Source organism: Eutrigla gurnardus (assembly GCF_963514095.1).
Source record: "Eutrigla gurnardus genome assembly, chromosome: 1".
In the NCBI taxonomy this organism is placed as follows: domain Eukaryota; kingdom Metazoa; phylum Chordata; class Actinopteri; order Perciformes; family Triglidae; genus Eutrigla; species Eutrigla gurnardus.
This window is the reverse complement of record NC_139915.1, coordinates 36,515,833-36,540,962: the sequence shown is the minus strand read 5'-3', so window position 1 is coordinate 36,540,962 and position 25,130 is coordinate 36,515,833. Positions and strand designations below refer to the sequence as shown.

General features: G+C 46.4%; 2 protein-coding genes across 2 annotated transcripts in view; both read left to right on the top strand.

Moving 5' to 3' along the window:
• Positions 1-987: 987 nt before the first annotated feature.
• On the top strand, positions 988-2,997 carry LOC311017301 (guanylyl cyclase-activating protein 2-like). Its single transcript, XM_084015552.1, has 4 exons — positions 988-1,390; positions 1,484-1,633; positions 2,320-2,419; positions 2,498-2,997. Exons 1-4 carry the CDS (start codon positions 1,190-1,192, stop codon positions 2,617-2,619), a joined length of 573 nt encoding a protein of 190 aa, XP_083871678.1. The 5' UTR covers positions 988-1,189; the 3' UTR covers positions 2,620-2,997.
• A 3,975-nt stretch (positions 2,998-6,972) lies between these two features.
• The window catches only part of LOC311018780 (uncharacterized protein), a 40,439-nt gene continuing 22,281 nt past the window's right edge, over positions 6,973-25,130 (top strand). The window contains exons 1-16 of the mRNA XM_084017859.1: positions 6,973-7,105; positions 9,435-9,494; positions 10,407-10,583; positions 11,600-11,737; positions 14,372-14,485; positions 14,583-14,741; positions 14,966-15,145; positions 15,232-15,354; positions 16,022-16,135; positions 16,728-17,022; positions 17,677-17,792; positions 17,905-18,022; positions 18,549-18,640; positions 18,732-18,882; positions 22,696-22,802; positions 23,069-23,192. Coding sequence (XP_083873985.1) covers positions 9,450-9,494; positions 10,407-10,583; positions 11,600-11,737; positions 14,372-14,485; positions 14,583-14,741; positions 14,966-15,145; positions 15,232-15,354; positions 16,022-16,135; positions 16,728-17,022; positions 17,677-17,792; positions 17,905-18,022; positions 18,549-18,640; positions 18,732-18,882; positions 22,696-22,802; positions 23,069-23,192 — 2,053 coding nt within the window. The 5' untranslated portion in view covers positions 6,973-7,105; positions 9,435-9,449. The remainder of the gene's footprint in view (positions 7,106-9,434; positions 9,495-10,406; positions 10,584-11,599; positions 11,738-14,371; positions 14,486-14,582; positions 14,742-14,965; positions 15,146-15,231; positions 15,355-16,021; positions 16,136-16,727; positions 17,023-17,676; positions 17,793-17,904; positions 18,023-18,548; positions 18,641-18,731; positions 18,883-22,695; positions 22,803-23,068; positions 23,193-25,130) is intronic.

The window sequence follows — 25,130 nt, the reverse complement described above, 5'->3', positions numbered from 1 at the left end:
GTCCGTGGTGCTGATGTTAATTAACTGTCCGTGGTGCTGACGTTAATTAACTGTCCATGGTGCTGACTACATGTAACTGTCCGTGGTGCTGATGTTAATTAACTGTCCATGGTGCTGACTACATGTAACTGTCCGTGGTGCTGATGTTAATTAACTGTCTCTGCTGACTACATGTAACTGTCTCTGCTGACTACATGTAACTGTCCGTGGTGCTGACGTTAATTAACTGTCCATGGTGCTGACTACATGTAACTGTCCGTGGTGCTGATGTTAATTAACTGTCTCTGCTGACTACATGTAACTGTCCGTGGTGCTGATGTTAATTAACTGTCTCTGCTGACTACATGTAACTGTCTCTGCTGACTACATGTAACTGTCCATGGTGCTGACTACATGTAACTGTCCGTGGTGCTGATGTTAATTAACTGTCCGTGGTGCTGATGTTAGTTAACTGTCCATGGTGCTGACTACATGTAACTGTCCATGGTGCTGACTACATGTAACTGTCCGTGGTGCTGACTACATGTAACTGTCCGTGGTGCTGACGTTAATTAACTGTCCATGGTGCTGACTACATGTAATTGTCCATGGTGCTGACGTTAATTAACTGTCCATGGTGCTGACTACATGTAACTGTCCGTGGTGCTGACGTTAATTAACTGTCCCTGGTGCCGACTACATGTCCGTGGTGGTAGTACGGGTGTTTTGTTCAGTGGGCAGGTCCGGCTCAGACAGACCTTCAGTGGATAACCTGACTACCCTCAAGCTTTGACGTCACATGTCTTTTAATCCGGCCCAGAGCTCGCCGGGGGCCTCCCCCCCCCCCTCTGGGTGGGCCGATCCACTCTTTGCTCTGATTGCTGTCAAACATCCGAAGCAGCGTTTACAAACTGCTATGCTCTTTCTAAAAGCTCAGCAGAGGAAGGAATCAGCTGGGTTTTCCTTCAGAGCGATGTGGCTTCGTGAGATTTCTGGAAGTAAGAAATATTGAAGAACTTCTCGAGAGGGATTTGCAGAAGTTCACTGACGAGTAAATTGTCTTTTGTCCAGCAGATCATCTTGAAATAGCCCAGAGAGTGTTCGAGGGTTCGAGCTGCGGATCCACGGCTGGCTCACTATGACGACTTCTCTCTAGGTTTTACTTCATTTTAACAACTCTTTTTTTGATGCTTCTTGGTTTTTGAAAGTGATGGGTCAAGCTCAGAGTGGTGCGGACACGGAAGTGACTCTTGAACACATCCAGGAACTCTACCGTAAATTTGCGAGCGAGTGTCCGAGTGGAAACCTGCACTTACACGAGTTCAGGAGGATCTTTGGAATCAACAGCAGCTCCACGGAGGAAGAAGTGGCGTATATGGAAACTGTGTTTCGCTCCTTTGACACAAATAAGGTAATGTAACAGCGTGTGTGTGTGTGTGTGTGTGAAATGTGGATTATCTGAAGTAAAGTCTGATGAGGAGCTCCTTCATCGTCTGCTCCTCAGGACGGTAAGATAGACTTCATGGAGTACGTGGCGGCGCTGCATCTGGTTCTACGTGGGAAACTGGAGGACAAACTGAAGTGGTCCTTCAAAGTGTATGACAGGGATGGAAACGGCTGTCTGGACAGACAGGAAGTGAGACACATTGTCAAAGTAAGAGTTCAGTTATTTTAACACACTTTGCTGTATATCGACCACGTTCTCATTCCCACAGCTGATGAAATAATTGATTTAAAAACAAGAAATATCTCTGAAATACACATTTTATCACTCGGCTTGTGGTTTATTCTTGCTTTGTACAAACTGTCGCCCAGAGAGATTTACCATAAATGACCATAACATCATGAGGGTGATTTCTAAACACTGAGTTGGGTTTCAGACAGAGAGGAAGGTGAGAACCGTTTGGATGAAGAAATCAAGCCAAGCTCGACATAAATCAATGAAAGGAAATAGTTTGTTTGGTATAGAAATATGATCATGAAGGTCTTCCTGAGAAAGAAGCAGTGAGACGTGTTGTTATAGTAACGTTACATCCTGGTACCCAACACACAGTCTGACACCTTTACAGTCATGGTGGTCCACAGGAAGGGGCGGGACTTAGCCTCTCTATGAAGAGCGTGGTCCGATTTGATTGACTCGCAATGTAAACAAACAAAGCAGCACTCAAATAAAGATCAATCCCAGCCACTTCTAACCAGTGAAAACACAGAAACACAAGCAGAAATGTGTTTTAGTACAACGAGATAGAAATAAGACACCAGAATGGGATCAAACAGTGACGTTCTGTTTGGCTGAAATGTTGATGCAACGTGGGATTGGTTGACATGTGTGTGTTTCAGATCATCCACATGCTGAAGCAGCACAACGACCCGAGCCTCGCGGGGAACATCGAAGACATCTGCGACCGGATATTTGACCTGGTGGACAAGAACAACGACAGTGAGTTCAAGAGAAAAACACGTTTCATGTGAACGCATGAAGGTTCTGACGTTTGACCTTCGCTTCCTCTCTGTGAAGGTCAGATTACGTTGGAGGAGTTCATCGAGGGCGCTGAGAAGGACCCGTGGGTGATGGATCAGCTCAAGCTGGACATCGGGCCCTGTGATTGGTTCATGGAGACGCAGGTGACTAAAACCTGATGAACGCGGTGACGGCGACGCTGCCTTCGGGGTTCGCTCCGCATGTCGTTGCGACGCTCCGGGGAATAATCTCAGAGATTACTCCTCCTCCTGCTGGAGACGAGCCTGAATCTGACCCCGGATCTAAAAGGTCACAAAGATCTCTAAGAGGATTCATGAGCAGGACTTTTCCTTCACCATGAAAAGCAAATACGTGTTTGTTGTTTGATTTATTTAAACGATCACGTTCATGTTCTGACTCTCAAGTGAAAGTCATGGAACTGAAGTATCACCAGAGGTACAAATACTTCATTTCTCTACTGAAGTAGAAATGTAAGGTATCTGTTTCTTTACTTGAGTATTTATTTTGTACTTTTCCACCCAACATGTTAAAACTAATATCTGTACTTTCTTATCCTCACAGTTTAGTTTTAATGCATTTGAGGGGAATTATCAGATTTTATTTTTATTATTAATACGACGCCAGATTCAGTTAGTCTGTAAAAATAACAGCCAGTAGAAATGTCCTTCAGGTAAAGAAGTAGAATCAGAACTTCTACTTCTACCAGAGTATTTTTTAACACAAGTATGTGTACTTCCACTTCAGAGTAGAAGTACCTTTGAAACCTGTGATGAAAGGCATCATGTCACTACAAACACAGTGTGTATGTACGAATGTAATGATGATATTTTGTTTTTATTTTACACTAGAATTCAAGTATCAACACGCGTGTTCTCAAAACGTGTTTGTTACCTCAGAATAAACACAAGGCCAAACCCGTGTGTCTGCATGCCCTATTCTACTTTAATGGTGTATTTATTGGAGTCATTTATTTCAAATGTTGCATTCACTTTTATTTGGATGTTTTATTTCTTTCTTTTACAGTTTGATGATACATGGATAGTGCACATTAATATTTATTTTGTTGAGTGAGCCAGTTTAGACACAACAACTCATGAATGATTACTCAGCTCATCATGTCAGCTTCATCGTCTTTTAACGGTGATTCTAGGATGAATGAGTCTCTGCTGGTCTCTCTGGTTAACTTGACTCCTAGAAGGAAACAGACCAACATCCTCCGAGGTTCCGAGTCCCCGAACGGAGACGGACGGGAGCGTTCACTCCGTGGATTTAGTCCAACGTTCTATTCTGAGCCTCTAAGGCTCTCGAGTTAAAGTCCACCACACTGTCAGGAGCCTGAAAGGCTGAGATTAGATCTAGATTAGAATTCAATCCCTAAAACCCGGTCCCACCGGGGCGGCGCGGTGCTTTAGTGGCAACACGGTGGCCTCACAGGTTCGATTCCCGGGTCGGGTTCCTTCTGTGTGGAGTTTGCATGTTCTCCCCAGAGAACCCGACTGCCTCCCACATGTCTGTCTCTACATGTCTCCCTGATAGACTGGTTACCTGTCTGTCTCTACATGTCTCCCTGATAGACTGGTTACCTGTCTGTCTCTACATGTCTCCCTGATAGACTGGTTACCTGTCTGTCTCTACATGTCTCCCTGTGATAGACTGGTTACCTGTCTGTCTCTACATGTCTCCCTGTGATAAACTGTTACCTGTCTGTCTCTACATGTCTCCCTGATAGACTGGTTACCTGTCTGTCTCTACATGTCTCCCTGTGATAGACTGGTTACCTGTCTGTCTCTACATGTCTCCCTGTGATAGACTGGTTACCTGTCTGTCTCTACATGTCTCCCTGTGATAAACTGTTACCTGTCTGTCTCTACATGTCTCCCTGTGATAGACTGGTTACCTGTCTGTCTCTACATGTCTCCCTGTGATAGACTGTTACATGTCTGTCTCTACATGTCTCCCTGTGATAGACTGGTTACCTGTCTGTCTCTACATGTCTCCCTGTGATAGACTGGTTACCTGTCTGTCTCTACATGTCTCCCTGTGATAGACTGGTTACCTGTCTGTCTCTACATGTCTCCCTGATAGACTGGTTACCTGTCTGTCTCTACATGTCTCCCTGTGATAGACTGTTACATGTCTGTCTCTACATGTCTCCCTGATAGACTGGTTACCTGTCTGTCTCTACATGTCTCCCTGATAGGTTACCTGTCTGTCTCTACATGTCTCCCTGATAGACTGGTTACCTGTCTGTCTCTACATGTCTCCCTGATAGGTTACCTGTCTGTCTCTACATGTCTCCCTGATAGACTGGTTACCTGTCTGTCTCTACATGTCTCCCTGATAGACTGGTTACCTGTCTGTCTCCCTGATAGACTGTTACATGTCTGTCTCTACATGTCTCCCTGATAGACTGGTTACCTGTCTGTCTCTACATGTCTCCCTGATAGACTGGTTACCTGTCTGTCTCTACATGTCTCCCTGATAGACTGGTTACCTGTCTGTCTCTACATGTCTCCCTGATAGACTGTTACATGTCTGTCTCTACATGTCTCCCTGTGATAGACTGTTACATGTCTGTCTCTACATGTCTCCCTGTGATAGACTGGTTACCTGTCTGTCTCTACATGTCTCCCTGTGATAGACTGTTACATGTCTGTCTCTACATGTCTCCCTGTGATAGACTGGTTACCTGTCTGTCTCTACATGTCTCCCTGTGATAGACTGTTACATGTCTGTCTCTACATGTCTCCCTGTGATAGACTGGTTACCTGTCTGTCTCTACATGTCTCCCTGTGATAGACTGGTTACCTGTCTGTCTCTACATGTCTCCCTGTGATAGACTGGTTACCTGTCTGTCTCTACATGTCTCCCTGATAGACTGGTTACCTGTCTGTCTCTACATGTCTCCCTGTGATAGACTGTTACATGTCTGTCTCTACATGTCTCCCTGATAGACTGGTTACCTGTCTGTCTCTACATGTCTCCCTGTGATAGACTGTTACATGTCTGTCTCTACATGTCTCCCTGTGATAGACTGGTTACCTGTCTGTCTCTACATGTCTCCCTGTGATAGACTGTTACATGTCTGTCTCTACATGTCTCCCTGTGATAGACTGGTTACCTGTCTGTCTCTACATGTCTCCCTGTGATAGACTGGTTACCTGTCTGTCTCTACATGTCTCCCTGTGATAGACTGGTTACCTGTCTGTCTCTACATGTCTCCCTGATAGACTGGTTACCTGTCTGTCTCTACATGTCGGCCCTGTGATAGACTGGTTACCTGTCTGTCTCTACATGTCTCCCTGATAGACTGGTTACCTGTCTGTCTCTACATGTCTCCCTGATAGACTGGTTACCTGTCTGTCTCTACATGTCTCCCTGTGATAGACTGGTTACCTGTCTGTCTCTACATGTCTCCCTGTGATAAACTGTTACCTGTCTGTCTCTACATGTCTCCCTGTGATAAACTGTTACATGTCTGTCTCTACATGTCTCCCTGATAGACTGGTTACCTGTCTGTCTCTACATGTCTCCCTGATAGACTGGTTACCTGTCTGTCTCTACATGTCTCCCTGATAGACTGTTACATGTCTGTCTCTACATGTCTCCCTGATAGACTGGTTACCTGTCTGTCTCTACATGTCTCCCTGATAGGTTACCTGTCTGTCTCTACATGTCTCCCTGATAGACTGGTTACCTGTCTGTCTCTACATGTCTCCCTGATAGGTTACCTGTCTGTCTCTACATGTCTCCCTGATAGACTGTTACATGTCTGTCTCTACATGTCTCCCTGATAGACTGGTTACCTGTCTGTCTCTACATGTCTCCCTGATAGGTTACCTGTCTGTCTCTACATGTCTCCCTGATAGACTGTTACATGTCTGTCTCTACATGTCTCCCTGATAGACTGGTTACCTGTCTGTCTCTACATGTCTCCCTGATAGGTTACCTGTCTGTCTCTACATGTCTCCCTGATAGACTGGTTACCTGTCTGTCTCTACATGTCTCCCTAATAGCAAATGTGGGGGGGTCCAAACCCCTCCCTCAATATATGGTGGCGACGCCATGTATTCCTATCATTGAACTGACAGTATTTTATGGTTTATATCTTGGATTCTACTTTATATTGTTGGAATGGGAACGAGGAAGAATAATTGTATTTCTAATTAAGATCCACTGTAATTATTGTGCACGTTACGAATAAAAACTCGGGGGGAAAAAAACAAAACAAAAAACTCGGAAACAAGTGTTCCACCCAGGCTGTTTAAATGAAACCGGAAATGAGAGCTAAGCGTCATCTTGGTGTGTTGTTTCGTCTTTGATCTGAAACAACTGACGTTTTATTGAGAAAATAAATATCAAAGTGATCTCCGAGCTGCTCGTATATGTCCAGCCACATCCACGACCATTAAAAACTTTTATTTTTTAGAAAATATCCGATGATGATTACAAATGAATCCGCAGACGGGACCGGTCATCGTGACGGAAGTGCGCAGGCGCAGCTCTCCTCCCTCCTCTCTGTTGACAAACGTGACCGATGCGCATCTCTTCGTTTTCAGCCAAGTGGAATTAAAATGTGTGTTTGTCGGGATCGTGTCGACGTCGTGAGCGTCCGGGCGGGTTCTTCATGAGGCTGTGACCCCGGTAAGAACGGAACTCTTTAACGTTAACGGCTTTAGCGGGTTTAACGAGTCGTGCTAACTGAGCGAGCTAACTCATCCAAGTCTGTGCTAGCTAGGGTTAGCATGTGGCGAGTTAGCTAGCTAGCCGGGTCAACGTAAGCCACGGCGAGTATTTGTTTTAAATAGTCACCGGCCGACCTGCTACCTGAACACACCCCGACCCCCGACGCCTTCTCCTGGGACAAGTGTGACGCCTTCTTACGGTCCAAACGAGCCGTGGTGCGGCGACGCTAGTTAGCATAGCGCTGGGAGAGTCAAGCTAACAAGCTAATGTCAAAAAAGCCCCTCAGCTTCACAGACGACAACTTTTAATTCAACATAGCAGCTGTCCAAGAATACAATACACAGGGCTGGTACGGGTGCTGGAAATCCTTCAAAACCCTTGAATGTTTTCGTGGGGTTTTTCAAGGTCTGAAAAGTGCTTGGATTTAGACTAAAGGTCTTGAAATGTGTGTTGTATGTGATGACATCTATGATAGAACAGAGGAAAGAAGATCTCCATATCTGAGGGACTGAAAACAGCATTTTCTGACATTTCTTTATGAAAAATGCCTTTTGATGATGAACAGATGATGAAAATAGTTGGTGATGATATTTCTGTGGATCTGTTAGTGGAATTAGTTTTCCTTTCATTTGTGGTCCTTCTGTAAAAAGCTGTCTCCAAACATCATGTTGGTTGTTTAGAGGACAATAACATCTCATTTAATGTGATGAACAAGTGACATAATAAGTAGACTGAATACTGACCATTGGATTGGTATAAAGATGGAGTTTACCACAGCTGGAAGGGGCTGGAAAAGCATGGGAATCCACCTTGAAATGCTTGAGAAGTGCTCTAGTTTGACTTTGGAGACGGTGGAGGAACCCCTTTAGTTAAAGGTGTACTTATACTGAGGTGTAGCTATAATGTAATGTAACTCCATCTCTTTGCTTTCTCCTCTTTCAGATTCAGGTTTATCGTCTGTCTGCCGTGTCTTTTCTCCTTTTCTGTGTCTTTAACCTTTAACCCTGTCCACCTCCATGTTGTCTTCATCTGTGCATGATTTAATAAACCACCTCAGCACATGCAGGGAAGCTTCAGCGTCACATCGTGCTCTTATTGGTTTGCTCATCAGTAATTAGCACAGTATATATTTAGTTTGTGTTTTAATACATTGCATCAGTGGATTGGATGACAAACGGCCACAGTGGCATTCAGGGCGAGAGAGGACCAGTTTGACCTGTTTCTCCCCCCTTCTCCTCCTCCTCCTACTCCTCCTGCTCCTCCTCCTCCTGCTCCTCCTCCTCCTACGTCACGTGGTTTCTGAACAACCAGCTGAATGAATTTGGCTGATGGTGCATGACACCAGGCCCAAGTCCTAACTGGTTTAGTCTTTTTTTTTTTTGGTACCTGTGGGTCTGCTTGGGAGCGAGGCCTGCCGGCATCGTGTTTGACTTCCTGTTTGGTCTCCGATTCCCCAACAATCCCTCCGGCCGACGAACTGAAAATCACGAGCTGCTGATCCAGGATGATGTAAATAATACAGGAAGGAACACAGCAAACGTAATTCTAGCCCATCTCATCTCATCTGAGAACGCTGCAGCTCTAAATCATTCATTGTCCCGGGCCGGCTTCCCCCAATGGGCCTGGAAAGCCCTGGAATATCAGGGAAAGTCTTTTTCCAGGCAGGGAAAGTCAGGGGATTTGGGCCCAAGTCATGGAATATGAGGGAGTTTTAATTTATTTCATTAAAATATAATAATTCCCACGCTGTGATTTTCTTACCAGCTTATTAATATATGAAACTGAATTGAATCCTTCAGTCCTCAATAATTCAATAACTCTATAAGAGATGACCTTCTTTTGTTTTTTAATTGTTTTAAATTAATTATTTATTTTATTTTGATTCCTGTGGTGGGTCTTATTTTAACACATTGTTTTAATAAATCTTCTTGTTCATGTGAAGCACTTTGTGACTGTAAAAGCTGCTATATAAAATAAACATATTATTATTATTATGACCTGGTCATTCATTCAGACAGCCATCCACCACCCTTTAAATAATGTGTGAACCATTAAATGACCTGAGGGTAGAAGATAACATGAATGTAAACCGGATATTTCATACAGACTCTCCTGCTCTGTGAATGTTATTTAGTTGGACTGAAAGTCAGCGAGGGAAGATGACAATACATGCAGTTCATATCCGCTGCCATGGCCAGAGTCACGAGGAGGCGGCTTTATTGGTCTGAATCTATGAGAGTTTCCTGGTTTCTGAAGAATGCATTTATTTAATTTGTGTGTGTTTTAGGTCTGAAGTGAAACCATGCTGAAGTGGCTTTCTGGTGAAGAGGGAGATCCTGGATCTGTGGTAAGAAAACCTGCTCCACATTCATTACTTCCTTGTAAACCGTCTCCACAGTCACATTCCTTACCCTTTAAAAATGTTCTGGATGTAGTAATTCCCTGTATGATGTGTGGAAACAGAAGAACGAGGGGATTTAAAACTACATGATGACACATGTGAGATGTAATGTATGTGTATATTGTTTGCCTGCTGGCCACACGTCTGTTATCTGGTGCAGTCTGACTGCTTCGGCTGACAAACACGTGCAGATACACAGGAATTAGATGGACTGCTGAGCTCAGGGCTTTGACTCAGACACCCAGAGCTCACACTTCCTGTGGGGGGGGGGGGGGTGCTGCATCATCCCCATCCCACTCACTCTGCTGCCAGCTAAGATCGGCCTTTTGGATGCACCGTGTATCGACCACACGGCAGTTTACACTAAATAAACCATTTGTCTGCCTGTGTTCTTCAGTTTAATCAGCTTTATCGGTGTATGAAGTCGGGCTTGTTTGGTAACTTCTTAATAAAGCTGCTGATGCACTTTAAGGTCACAGTGAACGGTTCTGTGAATTCAGGCTGTTGGAATGAACTTCGGGAATCGATTAGTAAAAACAATCGGTACTATCCCAACGCTGAAATTAGTATTTCATATATATATATATATATTTTTAGAATGTGCTTAAACGGAGGTTTTAACACACAAAGTCTGATGAACAATAAGGTTTTCTGAATCACAATCTCACTATCAGAAACAGTGACAGTGGAGATAACCGCGGCAGCACTCGTACTCGATGTACGTGAGAACGTGAACGTAGAGCCGACGGTGTGACGTGGAGGGCGTAGCCATGGCAACGGGACACGGCGTCCCCGGGGGAACGGCAGTGTGGGATAAAAAGACTGTGAACCAATGAACCATGCCCCGTCTCTCCCCAGGGTCCAGGCTCTCCCCGCGGCGGCGGCGGCGGCGGCGGTGGCGGTGCTGCCGGCGGGCAGATCGCCGTAGAGGAAATGTCGGAGCGGCTCAGCCAGACGGAGCTGCTCGTCACTCAGCTGAAGGAGATGATCCGAGAGAAGGATGCACTGCTTCGCTCCAAAGACGACCAGCTCAAGGTGAGCAGCGCTTCTGTCTGCTTCACGGGTCGACTTTCTAATCCTGATGTTATATCAGGGCCGTTGTTCTGGTTTAAATAAAGTTTTGGTGGGGTTGACTTCATTCACCGTGACTTTAACAAGTCATTCAGTTAGTTTGTTACTTTGCTGTTGATTCCAGGAATGACGAAGCATTTAAAACCTACAATGTCATGACTCCAATACTGCTCTTTTGTTTTCCCTCCTTTAGACGTCCAAACATATATTCATGAATTAATACTGAAGTGTCCAACGTAAAGTAAATAATACTTTATAATATAATATAATACCACGGGTATGTGAATGGAATGTGTGAGTGTCTGACTGACCCGGCACACAGCTGGTCACATGAGCTCCTGTTCGTCACTCAACCCGGATCTCGTTAACCATTAAACCGCCAAGGCAAAGTCTGTCGATAACAAAGACAGGAATGTGAGGTCAGAGTTCAGCTGTGACGCAGTCGAGGTCTGGGTGAAACGTCCTCAGACGGATCTGCATACGCTGAGGGAGCTGATAGCAGAATCCAGCACTTAAAGCTGACGTTGGTCGGAGAACCAGCAGCATTTAAATATCAACGTAGCTCAGAGCGTTCATCCTGAACACAAACAACCAGCTGTTGTCTTTATTATTCCCTCTTTTATTTTCATTCTTAACACGATCTTCTACCCTTTGATGTGTATGTGCATATGGATAAACACCGGAGAATGCATAAGTAAGCAGCATTCATTGACTGCTTATTTACTTAGTTATCATTAAATACTACGTACTTATTATTTGTAGGCGTCAGATGTATATAATTACCCGTGTTTATGTGTAGATATCTGTTTATTTACTTTGTTAGACACGTCAGTATTTATTTCTGAAAACAAAGGAGCAGTATTGGAGTTACTTTGTACGTTTTTTCATTCCTGGAATCAACAGCAAGGAAACAAACTAAGTTATTTTGGTCTGACCTTCACGTTGTATGAATCATGACCGCCCTGTGGTCTGTGACTCAGGTGGAGAAGGAGACCGGCGAGTCCAGACTGTCCAAGCTGCGTCTGCAGAACAAGGCCAAGGTGACCTCCCTCAGCACGCAGCTGGAGGAGCTGAAGAGGCAGCAGGCGGGTCAGGACACGCCCACCCGCAGCAAAAAGGTACGGACTTCCTGTTTCACAGCTGTGTGGCAGAACAGACCTCCAGGTAGACCCAACCAGGTCTCCTCTACTAGACCCAACCAGGTCTCCTCCAGGTAGACCCAACCAGGTCTCCTCTACTAGACCCAACCAGGTCTCCTCCACGTAGACCCAACCAGGTCTCCTCCACGTAGACCCAACCAGGTCTCCTCCAGGTAGACCCAACCAGGTCTCCTCTACTAGACCCAACCAGGTCTCCTCCAGGTAGACCCAACCAGGTCTCCTCTACTAGACCCAACCAGGTCTCCTCCAGGTAGACCCAACCAGGTCTCCTCTACTAGACCCAACCAGGTCTCCTCCAGGTAGACCCAACCAGGTCTCCTCTACTAGACCCAACCAGGTCTCCTCCAGGTAGACCCAACCAGGTCTCCTCTACTAGACCCAACCAGGTCTCCTCCAGGTAGACCCAACCAGGTCTCCTCTACTAGACCCAACCAGGTCTCCTCCACGTAGACCCAACCAGGTCTCCTCCAGGTAGACCCAACCAGGTCTCCTCTACTAGACCCAACCAGGTCTCCTCCAGGTAGACCCAACCAGGTCTCCTCTACTAGACCCAACCAGGTCTCCTCCAGGTAGACCCAACCAGGTCTCCTCTACTAGACCCAACCAGGTCTCCTCCAGGTAGACCCAACCAGGTCTCCTCTACTAGACCCAACCAGGTCTCCTCTACTAGACCCAACCAGGTCTCCTCTACTAGACCCAACCAGGTCTCCTCCACGTAGACCCAACCAGGTCTCCTCCATGTAGACCCAACCAGGTCTCCTCTACTAGACCCAACCAGGTCTCCTCCATGTAGACCAAACCAGGTCTCCTCCACATAGACCCAACCAGGTCTCCTCCATGTAGACCCAACCAGGTCTCCTCTACTAGACCCAACCAGGTCTCCTCCATGTAGACCCAACCAGGTCTCCTCCAGGTACACCCAACCAGGTCTCCTCTACTAGACCCAACCAGGTCTCCTCCACGTAGACCCAACCAGGTCTCCTCTACTAGACCCAACCAGGTCTCCTCCATGTAGACCCAACCAGGTCTCCTCCAGGTAGACCCAACCAGGTCTCCTCTACTAGACCCAACCAGGTCTCTCCTCCACGTAGACCCAACCAGGTCTCCTCCAGGTAGACCCAACCAGGTCTCTCCTCCATGTAGACCAAACCAGGTCTCTCCTCCAGGTAGACCCAACCAGGTCTCCTCCATGTAGACCAAACCAGGTCTCTCCTCCATGTAGACCAAACCAGGTCTCTCCTCCAGGTAGACCCAACCAGGTCTCCTCCATGTAGACCAAACCAGGTCTCTCCTCCATGTAGACCAAACCAGGTCTCCTCCAGGTAGACCCAACCAGGTCTCCTCCACGTAGACCCAACCAGGTCTCCTCCATGTAGACCCAACCAGGTCTCCTCTACTAGACCCAGCCAGGTCTCCTCCATGTAGACCCAACCAGGTCTCCTCCAGGTAGACCCAACCAGGTCTCCTCTACTAGACCCAACCAGGTCTCCTCCATGTAGACCAAACCAGGTCTCCTCCATGTAGACCCAACCAGGTCTCCTCCAGGTAGACCCAACCAGGTCTCCTCTACTAGACCCAACCAGGTCTCCTCCATGTAGACCAAACCAGGTCTCCTCCAGGTAGACCCAACCAGGTCTCCTCTACTAGACCCAACCAGGTCTCCTCCAGGTAGACCCAACCAGGTCTCCTCCAGGTAGACCCAACCAGGTCTCCTCTACTAGACCCAACCAGGTCTCCTCCAGGTAGACCCAACCAGGTCTCCTCTACTAGACCCAACCAGGTCTCCTCCATGTAGACCAAACCAGGTCTCCTCCATGTAGACCCAACCAGGTCTCCTCCACGTAGACCCAACCAGGTCTCCTCCACGTAGACCCAACCAGGTCTCCTCCATGTAGACCCAACCAGGTCTCCTCCAGGTAGACCCAACCAGGTCTCCTCCACGTAGACCCAACCAGGTCTCCTCCACGTAGACCCAACCAGGTCTCCTCCATGTAGACCCAACCAGGTCTCCTCCACATAGACCCAACCAGGTCTCCTCCACGTAGACCCCCAACCAGGTCTCCTCCACATAGACCCAACCAGTTCACCTCCATGTAGACCCCAACCAGATCCACCACGAAACCAGACCCCATCCTGTCTGGGCTCATGACATCATCATGACATCATCCAGTGGTGCTCGGTGGATTTCACCAAGCTGGACTCACTGGATCCAGCAGGACCCACGTGGGCTGGTTTACCACAGCTGGAGGACCCAGAATCAAGTATTGATCTGTGATTTCATATCAATAACCAGATGAAAAGGATGCTGAAATAACTCCATCATGATGGTGATCAGTAAAAAGTGCTGAGTCATGCTTTGTTAGGTCTGTCTGTAAGACCACAAGATAACTACTGTTAAAACGCTGGTTTTCTGAATGGAGTCTGGTTGATGGTGCTAGGCTACGCTAACATTGTGACCACAGACAGTCTCTGGTTTCTCCACGTAGTCTGGTCTTAAAATGCTGTTTTTCGGGATGGGGTCTGGATATGTGTATATATATGTATATCTCTTCTGGTAATTGTAGTCCAACGCGTGGTTCCGATTCCCTGCAGGGCTCCTCAGACGGAGGAGACCAAGCCAGTCGGGGGAAGATCGTCTTACTAAAGAAGAAGGTTGAGGAACTGGAACATCAGCTCACACAAAGACAGGAGGAACTGTTACTCCAGGTAGATCAGACGTTTAAGTACTTTTTGTGAGTATTTATTCTGTAGTACATCGTAATCTGTTTTCATTTTCTCTCTGCTTACTCGTGATCTCTCGCAGAGGAAGGAGGCGGAGTCGCGGCGGCAGCGTGGCGAGGAGATGGACGCCATGCTGACGGAGAGGGACGCCAAGCTGGCAGAGAAGGAGGCCTACATTGTTCACCTGCAAACGGCACTGGGAGGAGATCAGCCCGTCTCACCTGCACCTCAACGGTCAAAGGTCATTCACCTCACGAGAATGTTGGCCTTCTTCTTCTTCTTCTTCTTCTTCTTCTTCTTAAGTAGACTGAATACTGAGGATTGTATTGCATACAAATATGTAGTTTACCCCATCTGGAAGGTGCTGGAAAAGCATGGACATGCACCTTGAAATGCTTGAAAAGTGCTTGAATTTGACTTTGTATCAGGTGTGGGAACCCTGGTTGATGCTCTTTACCTGCTCAGGTGTCGGAGGAGGGCGGGGAGATGCAGGAGCTGCAGCTGCTGGTGCAGAGCTTGACCAAGAAGGTGGGGGAGGCGGAGGAGCGCTACAGTTTGCTGCAGGAGCAGACGGACAGCTTCAAGGAGCTGCTGGCCTCGGAGAAGGAGCAGTACGTCCAGAAGGAGGACATGTACAAGCAGAACGTAGGTTCCTCAGAGCAGCCTTTTCCATGTCTACCGTTCTTCAGCGTCGTCGCCTGACCATGCAACCCTGTGTTTTTGTTCTTCAGATCCAGACGTTCAAAGACATCATCATCCAGAAGGATCAGCAGCTGATGGAGATCAACCAGATGCACGAACAGGAGCTCTTCAAGCTGGCGGCCAAGTCGGACGCCAGCGCCGACCTGGAGCAGGTAGGCTCCACTCCATTATCTGGACATTAGATTACCCCAGTCACCATCCAGATCTGCTTAAAAGTCCTAACATGGCAATAAAACAAAGATCTGTTATTGCATGCAAGGAAGAATAAGATGTTTATGAATCATAACATCTCCCTGCTGGAAAAATACATTTAAAAATGTTGAGTTTCTTATTGTTGACATATTAAAGTCAGAGTTTTTTATCTCATTGTATCACTCCATAAATCCAAAAATACTGATTAAAAAATATAATTCTATAAATATATATTTATTATTATTATTATTTTTTTTTATTTTTTTAAAGTAAAATAAAAGATGTATATATGTTCTGTATAATGTACTCCCAATTTCAATTGGAAAATAAATCTTTAATAAAATGTACATTTAGGTCATTTAGCAGCTTTTGTGTAAAATGAACATAAATCATAAAGTCACCCATAATAAAAAAAAGTATATGTACATATTTTTTCATCCTGTATTTTTAAGGCAGGCTCTATTTTCACGTGTCTGCCATGATGAGGAGTGAGACAGCTTTTAAAGTCACTCATGCTGATTTCAGTGAATCTTCTGTCTTCTCTTTGTAGCTGAATTCCATTCAAAGGAAACAGAAGATTATTACAGAGTTTTCTGTGTTAAATGTTTGTGTTTGTGTCCTCCTCAGCTCCTGAAGGCTCTGAAGCAGAAGCTTCATGAGAAGGAGGAGGTGCTTCTGGGTAAAACGCAGGTCATCGATGTTCTCCAGGGCGAGTTGGACGGCCGGGACCAGCAGATAAAGGTCAGGAGCAGCTTCTTTGGGTTGGAACGGTGCTGGAAATCCTTGAAAACACTTGGATTTTAGTCTGGTGTTTTCGAGGTTTTGCAAAGTGCTTGGATGTAGACTAAAGGTCTTGGATTTAGACTAAAGGTCTATAAATGTGTGTTGTATGTGATGACATCTATGATAGAACAGAGGAAAGAAGATCTCCATATCTGAGGGACTGAAAACAGCATTTTCTGACATTTCTTTATGAAAAATGACTTTTGATGATGAACAGATGATGAAAATAGTTGGTGATTATATTTCTGTGGATCTGTTAGTGGAATTAGTTTTCCTTTCATTTGTGGTCCTTCTGTAAAAAGCTGTCTCCAAACATCATGTTGGTTGTTTAGAGGACAATAACATCTCATTTAATGTGATGAACAAGTGACATAATAAGTAGACTGAATACTGACCATTGGATTGATACAAATATGGAGTTTACCACAGCTGGAAGGGGCTGGAAAAGCATGGAAATGCACCTGGAAATGCTTGGAAAGTGCTTGACTTTGGAAGAGGTGTAGGACCCCTGAATATCAGCGTATTGATCGCCCCGTGTCTCCTCCTGCAGGAGCTGGCGGAGCGTCTGCGGCGGCTTCACGTGGAGCGAGAGAGCCTGGAGTCCAAGATGGAGGCGGAGAAGCACGTGATGCGAGCGCAGCTCCGCGACCTGATGGAGAAGCAGCAGGCGGAGGCGCGGCGAATGAGCGAGCAGCATGAGGCGCAGATGGACCAGACGCAGCAGGATCTCCTGGGCCAGCTGGAGGAGCTGAGGAGGGCCTCGGCGGCGGCGGTGCCACCTCCTCCCAGCCGGGAGGCTCCGGGAAGCGACTCGGCCTCCGTCCAACGGATAGCCGAGCTGGAAGGTTGGTTTGGATTGTAACGAAGACATGCAGAGGAAACGTCATGGTGGTTTACCTGATGGTGTGTGTGTGTGTGTGTGTCTGTGCGTGTCTGTGCGTGTCTGTGTGTGTCTGTGTGCGTGTGCGTGTCTGTGTGTGTGTGTGTGTGTGTGTGTGTGTGTGTGTGTGTGTGTATACATACATATATACACACACATATATATATATATATATATATCTCATATCTTTAATCCAGATCACGGTCTGCATCTAAACGTTGTTGTTCTACTTCTATCTAACAAGTAGGGAAGCAGGTTTCCAGCCGTTTCATAACTGGACGCCTTGTGAAATGTATTATTATTTTTTCTTAATCAAAATTCTATAGACATTTGATTGTAAAAACAAAACTAAACACACGACCCTGTTTATCATGATGGCAATGCTTTTCAATCTACAGCAGGGACATTGGAACAATGTTTTTTTGGGGGGAAGCTCATAAAACAAACAGAATATAGTCAAGCATATTTATTTTTTGACACAAAAAAGTAAATTAATGAATAAAGTCTGTGACTCAACAATGATTACACATTCATTAAATCGATGCCAAACAAAAACACAACAGAACTGGATTGAACAGAAAAGAGTCTTCATCTTCATATGGTTTTTTCTTCTTTGCAGCTCAAGCAAAGCAGAAAACGGACGAAGCCAGCCGGTCGGAGGCCAAGTTCCTGAAGATGAAGGCGTGGTCTAAATCACGCATCAGACAGCTGGAGGAGGAGTTAAAGAGAAGTCAGGTGACATGACCAACATGACACAGAAAAGTGTTTTCTCTCTTCATCTCCTGCAGCGCGTCACCTTAAAGTAAAGATATTAAAGTTATAAAATGTCATTGTTCGTCCCCTCCAGGCGGGCGCGGCCCCCCCAGACCTGACGGCCCTGCGGAGTCGAATCACGGCCCTGGAGGAGGAGAGAGAGGAGAACCTGTGGAAGGAGGAGCAATACGAGGAGCTCCGAGCGAAGAACGGTACCAGCATCAAACTTCACGGCCTTTTTGCTTTTTACCCAGCTGTATAATAATATAATAGAATGTATCATTCATAGGACCTATAGATAAAGGTCATTGTATTCCCATACAGTAAAAAAATGTAATCAGATTACAGATGCATTTTTTAAATGGGGATTATTATGAGAATGACATCTTTGGTGTAATTTTGGTGTTAAATTGGAGAATGTACTCCGACCACAGTGAACACTAAACTCTTTGCTTTGATAACATCAACATGAATTCAACAGAAACGGAATGAATCATGATACACATTTATGTTCTTTTAGCTGTTTTTAAATATGTGATCTTACAACATGTAAACATTACAGCAGATAAAAGTATCAAACCACCTCGAAATGCATCGAATACAGGAAATCATATCTGATGTGTTAAAAATAAGTCGGTCATATTTTGTTTTCCAGGAAGAATTTTGATATAAAACTATGAAGAGATTGGATTAAATAAATGAATTAGTGGTTTCATTTAAACCTGCGTTGTTTTATAGAAATGCTGGAGGCGAAGCTTGTGGTCTACGAGGAGCAGCAGAGGACGCTGCAGGCGGACCTGGAGCAGTTCACCAAGAGGGCCGCCTCTCAGGTCCGGATCCCTCCCCACGTTCAGCCGCTCCGCTGGGGGAAACCCGCCTCCTGGTCCGCCTTGTTGACTCTCTCTCCTTCCCGTTCCGCAGGCCAGCGAGTCGGGCAGCGCCGACGACGCCCAGAGCCAGGTGCTGGAGTGGCAGGAGATGGTGGCGGAGGCCGTCAACGCCAGGGACCGGGCCAAGGAGGAGAAGGCGGCCATGGCCCTCCGCATCAGCCACATGGAGGAGGAGAGAGAGGGTAAGGGCTGGTTTCTAACCCCCGGGGTCACCAGGGTCACCTGTCAGTGCAACAACCAGCCCGATCCGTCGTTTACCTGGATGTTGCCTAATGCACACCTAATCTGTGTAGGAAACCAACATCCTTTCATTCATGAAAGCATTTATATGACATAGAGGACATTCGTTTCCCCTTCATTTCATTAAGATTCTAATTAAAGTCGCCCTCCCAACCCTGCTCACCACCTCCACCTAGACCCCCAACCAGGTCTCCTCCACCTAGACCCCCAACCAGGTCTCCTCCACGTAGACCCCCAACCAGGTCTCCTCCACCTAGACCCCCAACCAGGTCTCCTCCACGTAGACCCCCAACCAGGTCTCCTCCACCTAGACCCCCAACCAGGTCTCCTCCACCTAGACCCCCAACCAGGTCTCCTCCACCTAGACCTCCAACCAGGTCTCCTCCATCACAGCTGAAATCACCACTATTGCTGCTTTGTACATGTTGAAGTCCCAGATCCACCATCCTGTCTGGGTTCATGACATCATCATGACATCATCATTTCACCAAGCTGGATTCACTGGATCCAGCAAAACCCACATGGGCTGGTTCACCACAGCTGGAGGAACCAGAATCAAGTATTGATCTGTGATTTAATATCAATAACCAGATGGAAAGGATGCTGAAATAACTCCATCATGATGGTGATCAGTAAAAAGTGCTGAGTCATGCTTTGTTAGGTCTGTCTGCAAGACCACAAGATAACTACTGTTAAAACGCTGGTTTTCTGAATGGAGTCTGGTTGATGGTGCTAGGCTACGCTAACATTGTAGCTGCTCCATCAACACTCCATATAAGGTCATCTAGACATAAATACAGCAGAGACCTTGTTGTTTGGACCACAGACAGTCTCTGGTTCCTCCACATAGTCTGGTCTGGTCTCTGGACTCTTGCGGTCTACCATCTAGACCCCAGACTTCGGTGCGGTCGCCGTGAATACGGCGTTTAGAGTTTGTTTTATCGTTCTTCTCTGTTGTCTGACTCAACATTGTTTTCTTTGTTTCTCCTTATTTGGTCCTTCCTGTCCTCACCGTTGTTAATGGGGAGAGTTTGGTTCTCCCCCCGTGCTGCCTCCCATCTCGTGGACCTCCGCCCCCTCCCCTCCTCCTCCCCTCCTCCTGCCTTGCTCCAGGGATGGGAGCAGCCACACAGAACGGTTTCCCATCAGTTTTGTGCATGCAGGCCCCCCCTCCCCCCCTTCCTCCTCTGAACCTCCAGTGCAGCGCCTTGCTCCGCTGTACTGGCTGCAGCTCCCCGACCTTCGACCCCGCGGGGCAGAGCTGCAGCCAGTACAGCGGCGGGCTGCACTCTCAAGTCTGCCATTATTTATTTCTCCTGTATCCTCCCTTCTCCTGTGTTGTTCCTCTTTTCCATCCCTTCAACCCGTCTTCTGTTTCTTCTTTCCATCTCTTTGGTTTCTGGTGTGGCCACACTAAATACCCACCTATAATAATAATAATAATAATAATAATAATAATAATAATAATAATAACAATAACAACCCGGGATCAAATCTCATTGCTTTTGTGGTTGGATGACACTAACTCTGGAGGAGGACTAACATGTATCTTTGTTTGGAGGGTAATATGTGCAGAAGAAATAATCTCCTTCATTCCATAAGAGTTATTTCAGGACTCGTTACTGATCAGAATCAGAAAGGACTTTATTGTACGTTTTCACATTCAAGGAATTTGCCTTGGTCTTCAGTGTGCACGATATTTACACACAAAAAAGCAAAGTACTGCAGGCAAGAACATAAATAAAACAATAAAATAGAAAAAAACTGAAAAGATTCAATTCAAAAAGACATTATATACATAAGCACCGTAATATAATAATATTTACAATTTTACAGTTAGTGCAGAATGATGCCTTGTGATGATCTGGAATCCGGATTTTATGAGAGCTTACTGGTAGAAAATGATAATCAAAGACTAACCATCATCCCAGCTATAAGGTGGAGTGCACAGAATATATATTCTTCATTAATTTAAGTTGCATGAAAGCTGAGCTCCAGATAGAACGGCTCTCTTTGGACGTTAATTATGGCTGTTGATTTTGAGTTAATGAAGCGGAGGAGACGTTAATGAACCTCGTGTGAGTAAGCGTCACGGTAATTAAGACTTTTTTTTTTGGTCTGCGGTTAATTTGTCCCCGGAGTCGATCGTCCTGCTGCGACGGCGTTTCTTCCAAAGTTGAAACCCCAAACTTTTCTGGTGTTGTTGTTGTTGCTCAGACTTGGATGGTAAAGACAGTTCTTTTTTCACATTTGCATTCAATGACCAGCTCCGTGTGAACCGGGAGAGCCGGGACAGGAAGTGACTTTTGATGGCGTTGTTATGTGGGCCACTCGCCACCAGGGGAATTTTAAAAAGAGCTCGGATGAAGAAGTTTCCCGATAGAAACTTTGCTTGTGCTTCAAGAGTCGTGTGAATGCGCAGGACTAGCAAAAGAAACTCAACTGTCGGTTCCCCTGCCGTTGTTGTTGTCGGGTTGATTGTATTTCTGACGAGTATAATTACTTCACACTAGCGCCGATGCACGTCACGCTCTATAAACGGTGCGATTGTGGCATTTATATGCTTATTGTTTTGTTCCTGGTTCTCAGTGGTGGAAAATACTAGCATTGAACTTTAATCAAATAAATGCATGTAAATCTCACGTGTCACAAAGAAATGCACAGGAGTAGTCAGAGTCACACATCCAGTGATGTTCGACCATCTGACCACAGATGTACGCCTTATGCTTTGTGTCGTCGGACACTTCGGGAATTAAAAAGAAGCAACGCGTTCTGAAATGGGCAGGATTTACTTCGAAGACGTTACCGCGGACGGCTAACGCTGCTCAGCCCGCTCCTGTTGTTGCATGTCTTGGTCGGCGTAGGGCGGAGGAAGACGCTGCCTCACCACGCTTGTTCGATTCTATGCAGATGATCTCCCCCGTCCTTCTCTGCTGCTCTAACAGTGTTGTAGGTTTGAGTCGAGCCCATCTCTGCTTCACACTGACACTGCTTAACCCACTGAACTCCTCTTCTACCTCTGCCCTCCCTTTTGCTTTGAGCTGCCCCCCCCCCAGCCTTCCTTTATCTTCCCCTACAAAAATCAGCCTGTTGTCACAAAACAGATGGGAACATGTTTTTGTTCGTCCTAATCAATTTGGCCTTTTCCCTGCTTTGCATCCTACGCCGCTAAAATGAAAATCAAATCTAAACAACCGTCCAATCGTCCTGTCGGAGGAAATGGCGGTTGTCCTCCCCCGTCTCCCACGTGTTTGATTGCCCCACCCCCACCCCCCCCCCCCCCCCCCACCCCTTTTTTGCTATGCAAATTAGGTGTGCATGGCTCTGACCAGAATGTTGCTTTTTGAAGTGTTTTCTCAGATTCCTCATTGCAAATACAAAGAGTACAAACGCGTATCTGCAGTGGGAGTAACTTCCTCTTCCTCCCATCCTCGACCTCTCACTGCCTCGTCTCCATGCGTCTCTCGCTGTTGGATCAAGCTGTTGTTTCTGTGTTTTTAAAAGTGAATTTGTGGTGTTCAAAGTGCTTCATCTCCCCTCTTCATCAAAACCACCTACATTCTCCGCTCTGCATCTCTGACATCCTGTCTTCAGAAAATGTCTTCCTTTCACTCTGCCATCATTCTGTCCTTCTCATGTTATACCCACCTCCCCATCTATAAATACATCCTCAAGTCACCCCCCCCCCCCCCCCTTTCCCTGTGGCACAAAACTGATTGAGGATGACTGGTTCTTTCCTGGCTGCTCCGATCCAGTACTGGCCACTCGGCAGCAGGAGCTGGAGGAGGAGCTGACTCAAGCTCGGGGCCTCGGCCAACACAGGGCCAAGAAGCTGGCGGCTCCGGCCCAGCGAAGCCTGCAGGTAGGCCCCGCCTGGACCGTCGTCACCGTGGTAACCATGTTAAATGCTTGTATGCGCTGATGTTTCCACACAAAAAAAAGAGTTTTAAAGCAAATTAATCAAATCTAGAGACGGTCATGAGCTAATCTTTTCAACCATCAAATCGAATGCCTGCCTTACGTTACGTCCCGCCTCCTGTTTCCCCGGCTATGACATCACCATACGGGAGATCTCTTGAAATGCCGGTTCAGCTCCGTTTTAAAGATGAAGTCTTTCCCCGCTTGCAGGAGGACTTTGAGTTTGACGGGCAGACCTCCTTCCAGGAGCCGCGGAGCGCCTCGGAGAGCACGACCCCGATGGAGGGCGAGAACATGGGAGGTTGGTGGCCCGAGTACAGTACCCCCGACACAGGTGTGAGACCCCGAGACAGTCTGCAGCCGGCATGCACACGGTCATCCCCGCATCACTTTGGGAACTTGTGTTTGGGTTGTTGTCGTTTTGTTCACCATTACACTCACACACGCATACAACGGATTCCTGAGTCAGCTGGTTGATCTTCCTGTTTTCCGTCTAACCTCGCCGACATTGGGAAAGTAAAACCTGCGTTATCTATGTTTGAGGTTTTACACACTGTTGGGATCGGCTCGGTTCAGCCTTCATTTCTGCGAGTAGGGCCGGATATCACTCCAACATTTACGATGTTACCCTTTAACCCCATACAGTCGTAGCCTGATTTGCAGATCAGGTCTTTATATATATTTCATTTTCTAAATATTTCAGTCGCTTCATATCCTATGCAGATAATTCGGCTACTTTAGCTTCAAAGTGTTTCGATACCGGGTAATCCGACATAATTCTGCACTATTAGCCTCAAAATGTTACAATATCGGGCTAGGTTAGACATATTTCAGCTACGTTAGCTTCAAAGTGTTACCATACCGGGTAACCTGACATATTTTGGCACAGTTTTCTGATACCTAGCTCTCTCTGCCAGTGGACTGTCTGTCGAGTCGCACTGTGGCAAGCTGAACTCGAGCTGAACTTTAGCTGAACTCAAGCTGAACTTAAGCTGAACTCGAGCTGAACTCAAGCTCTTCTCACATCCATTAAAACTCTGGGATCATACAGTCAGTTGGACACTCGTTCCATCAGTTTGACAGTATTTTCTTTGGACACGGGCATGCTGGTTGAGCTGGCTAGTGTTCGTTGGGATTGTCCACTGAATGCACTGAATTATTGTGAGCTTGTATAAACGTAGATGACGAGATGTTCTCCCCATCTGTGGTAAGTTTATTTGTTTGTTTGTTTTTCCGTGTTTGCATGTTTGCATGTTCTGCTCATCTTCTTTTTTATCCTTCATTTCCTCTCATTCTGCCTTGTGCTCTTTGGAGCTGCTGCTTCTCATGAAACTGAAAAAATACATGAGTAGTTATGTAAAAGCTGAGGGATCCTTTTTATTTGTTAAACCTTCAGCCCTGGAATTGCATTTCACATGCTGTCTTTGAATCTATGAATCAGCCGAAGAAGATCCTCTTCGATTAGTCCAATGCTCCAAAAATCTTTTGATCATGGCTTCCCTCGGATTTTCACCTCTTCTTGTACCCCGACAGCAGGGCTGTCACATGAGATCTAACATGTCATCTGTTATATTGAGTGCAAATGACACCTGCAAAACTGAATCCTAATCTAGGTAGCAGAATTACCGTAGTTCTGTTTACCCGCTGTGCCAGAGAGGAGTCGCCCCCCGGTGGCCAGCAGAGAGAAGTAGGACCATTTTCTCATAGACTTCTATACAACCAGAGAGGAGTCGCCCCCCGGTGGCCAGCAGAGAGAAGTAGGACCATTTTCTCATAGACTTCTATACAACCAGAGAGGAGTCGCCCCCCGGTGGCCAGCAGAGAGAAGTAGGACCATTTTCTCATAGACTTCTATACAACCAGAGAGGAGTCGCCCCCTGGTGGCCAGCAGAGAGAAGTAGGAGCATTTTCTCTTAGACTTCTACACAACCAGAGAGGAGTCGCCCCCTGGTGGCCGGCAGAGAGAAGTAGGACCATTTTCTCATAGACTTCTACACAACCAGAGAGGAGTCGCCCCCTGGTGGCCAGCAGAGAGAAGTAGGACCATTTTCTCATAGACTTCTATACAAGCAGAGAGGAGTCGCCCCCTGGTGGCCAGCAGAGAGAAGTAGGACCATTTTCTCATAGACTTCTATACAACCAGAGATTGCCGCCTGGTTTAGACCCACAGTGCATTTTTTAAACTTTTCCTTTATCTTTAATCTATCGAACGCCTGAGTAAAGATGTGACAGCCCTGCAACAGAGTACATTCTCTAATAGTCATTCCCTCTT

What these genes read in the sequence shown, in the direction of transcription:
- LOC311017301 (XM_084015552.1), top strand. Translation starts at nt 1,190, where the DNA reads ATGGGTCAAGCTCAGAGTGGTGCGGACACGGAAGTGACTCTTGAACAC. An exon ending in GCTCCTTTGACACAAATAAG is followed by an intron (nt 1,391 to 1,483) that starts GTAATGTAACAG and finishes TCTGCTCCTCAG; the next exon opens with GACGGTAAGATAGACTTCAT. An exon ending in GGTGGACAAGAACAACGACA is followed by an intron (nt 2,420 to 2,497) that starts GTGAGTTCAAGA and finishes CTCTCTGTGAAG; the next exon opens with GTCAGATTACGTTGGAGGAG.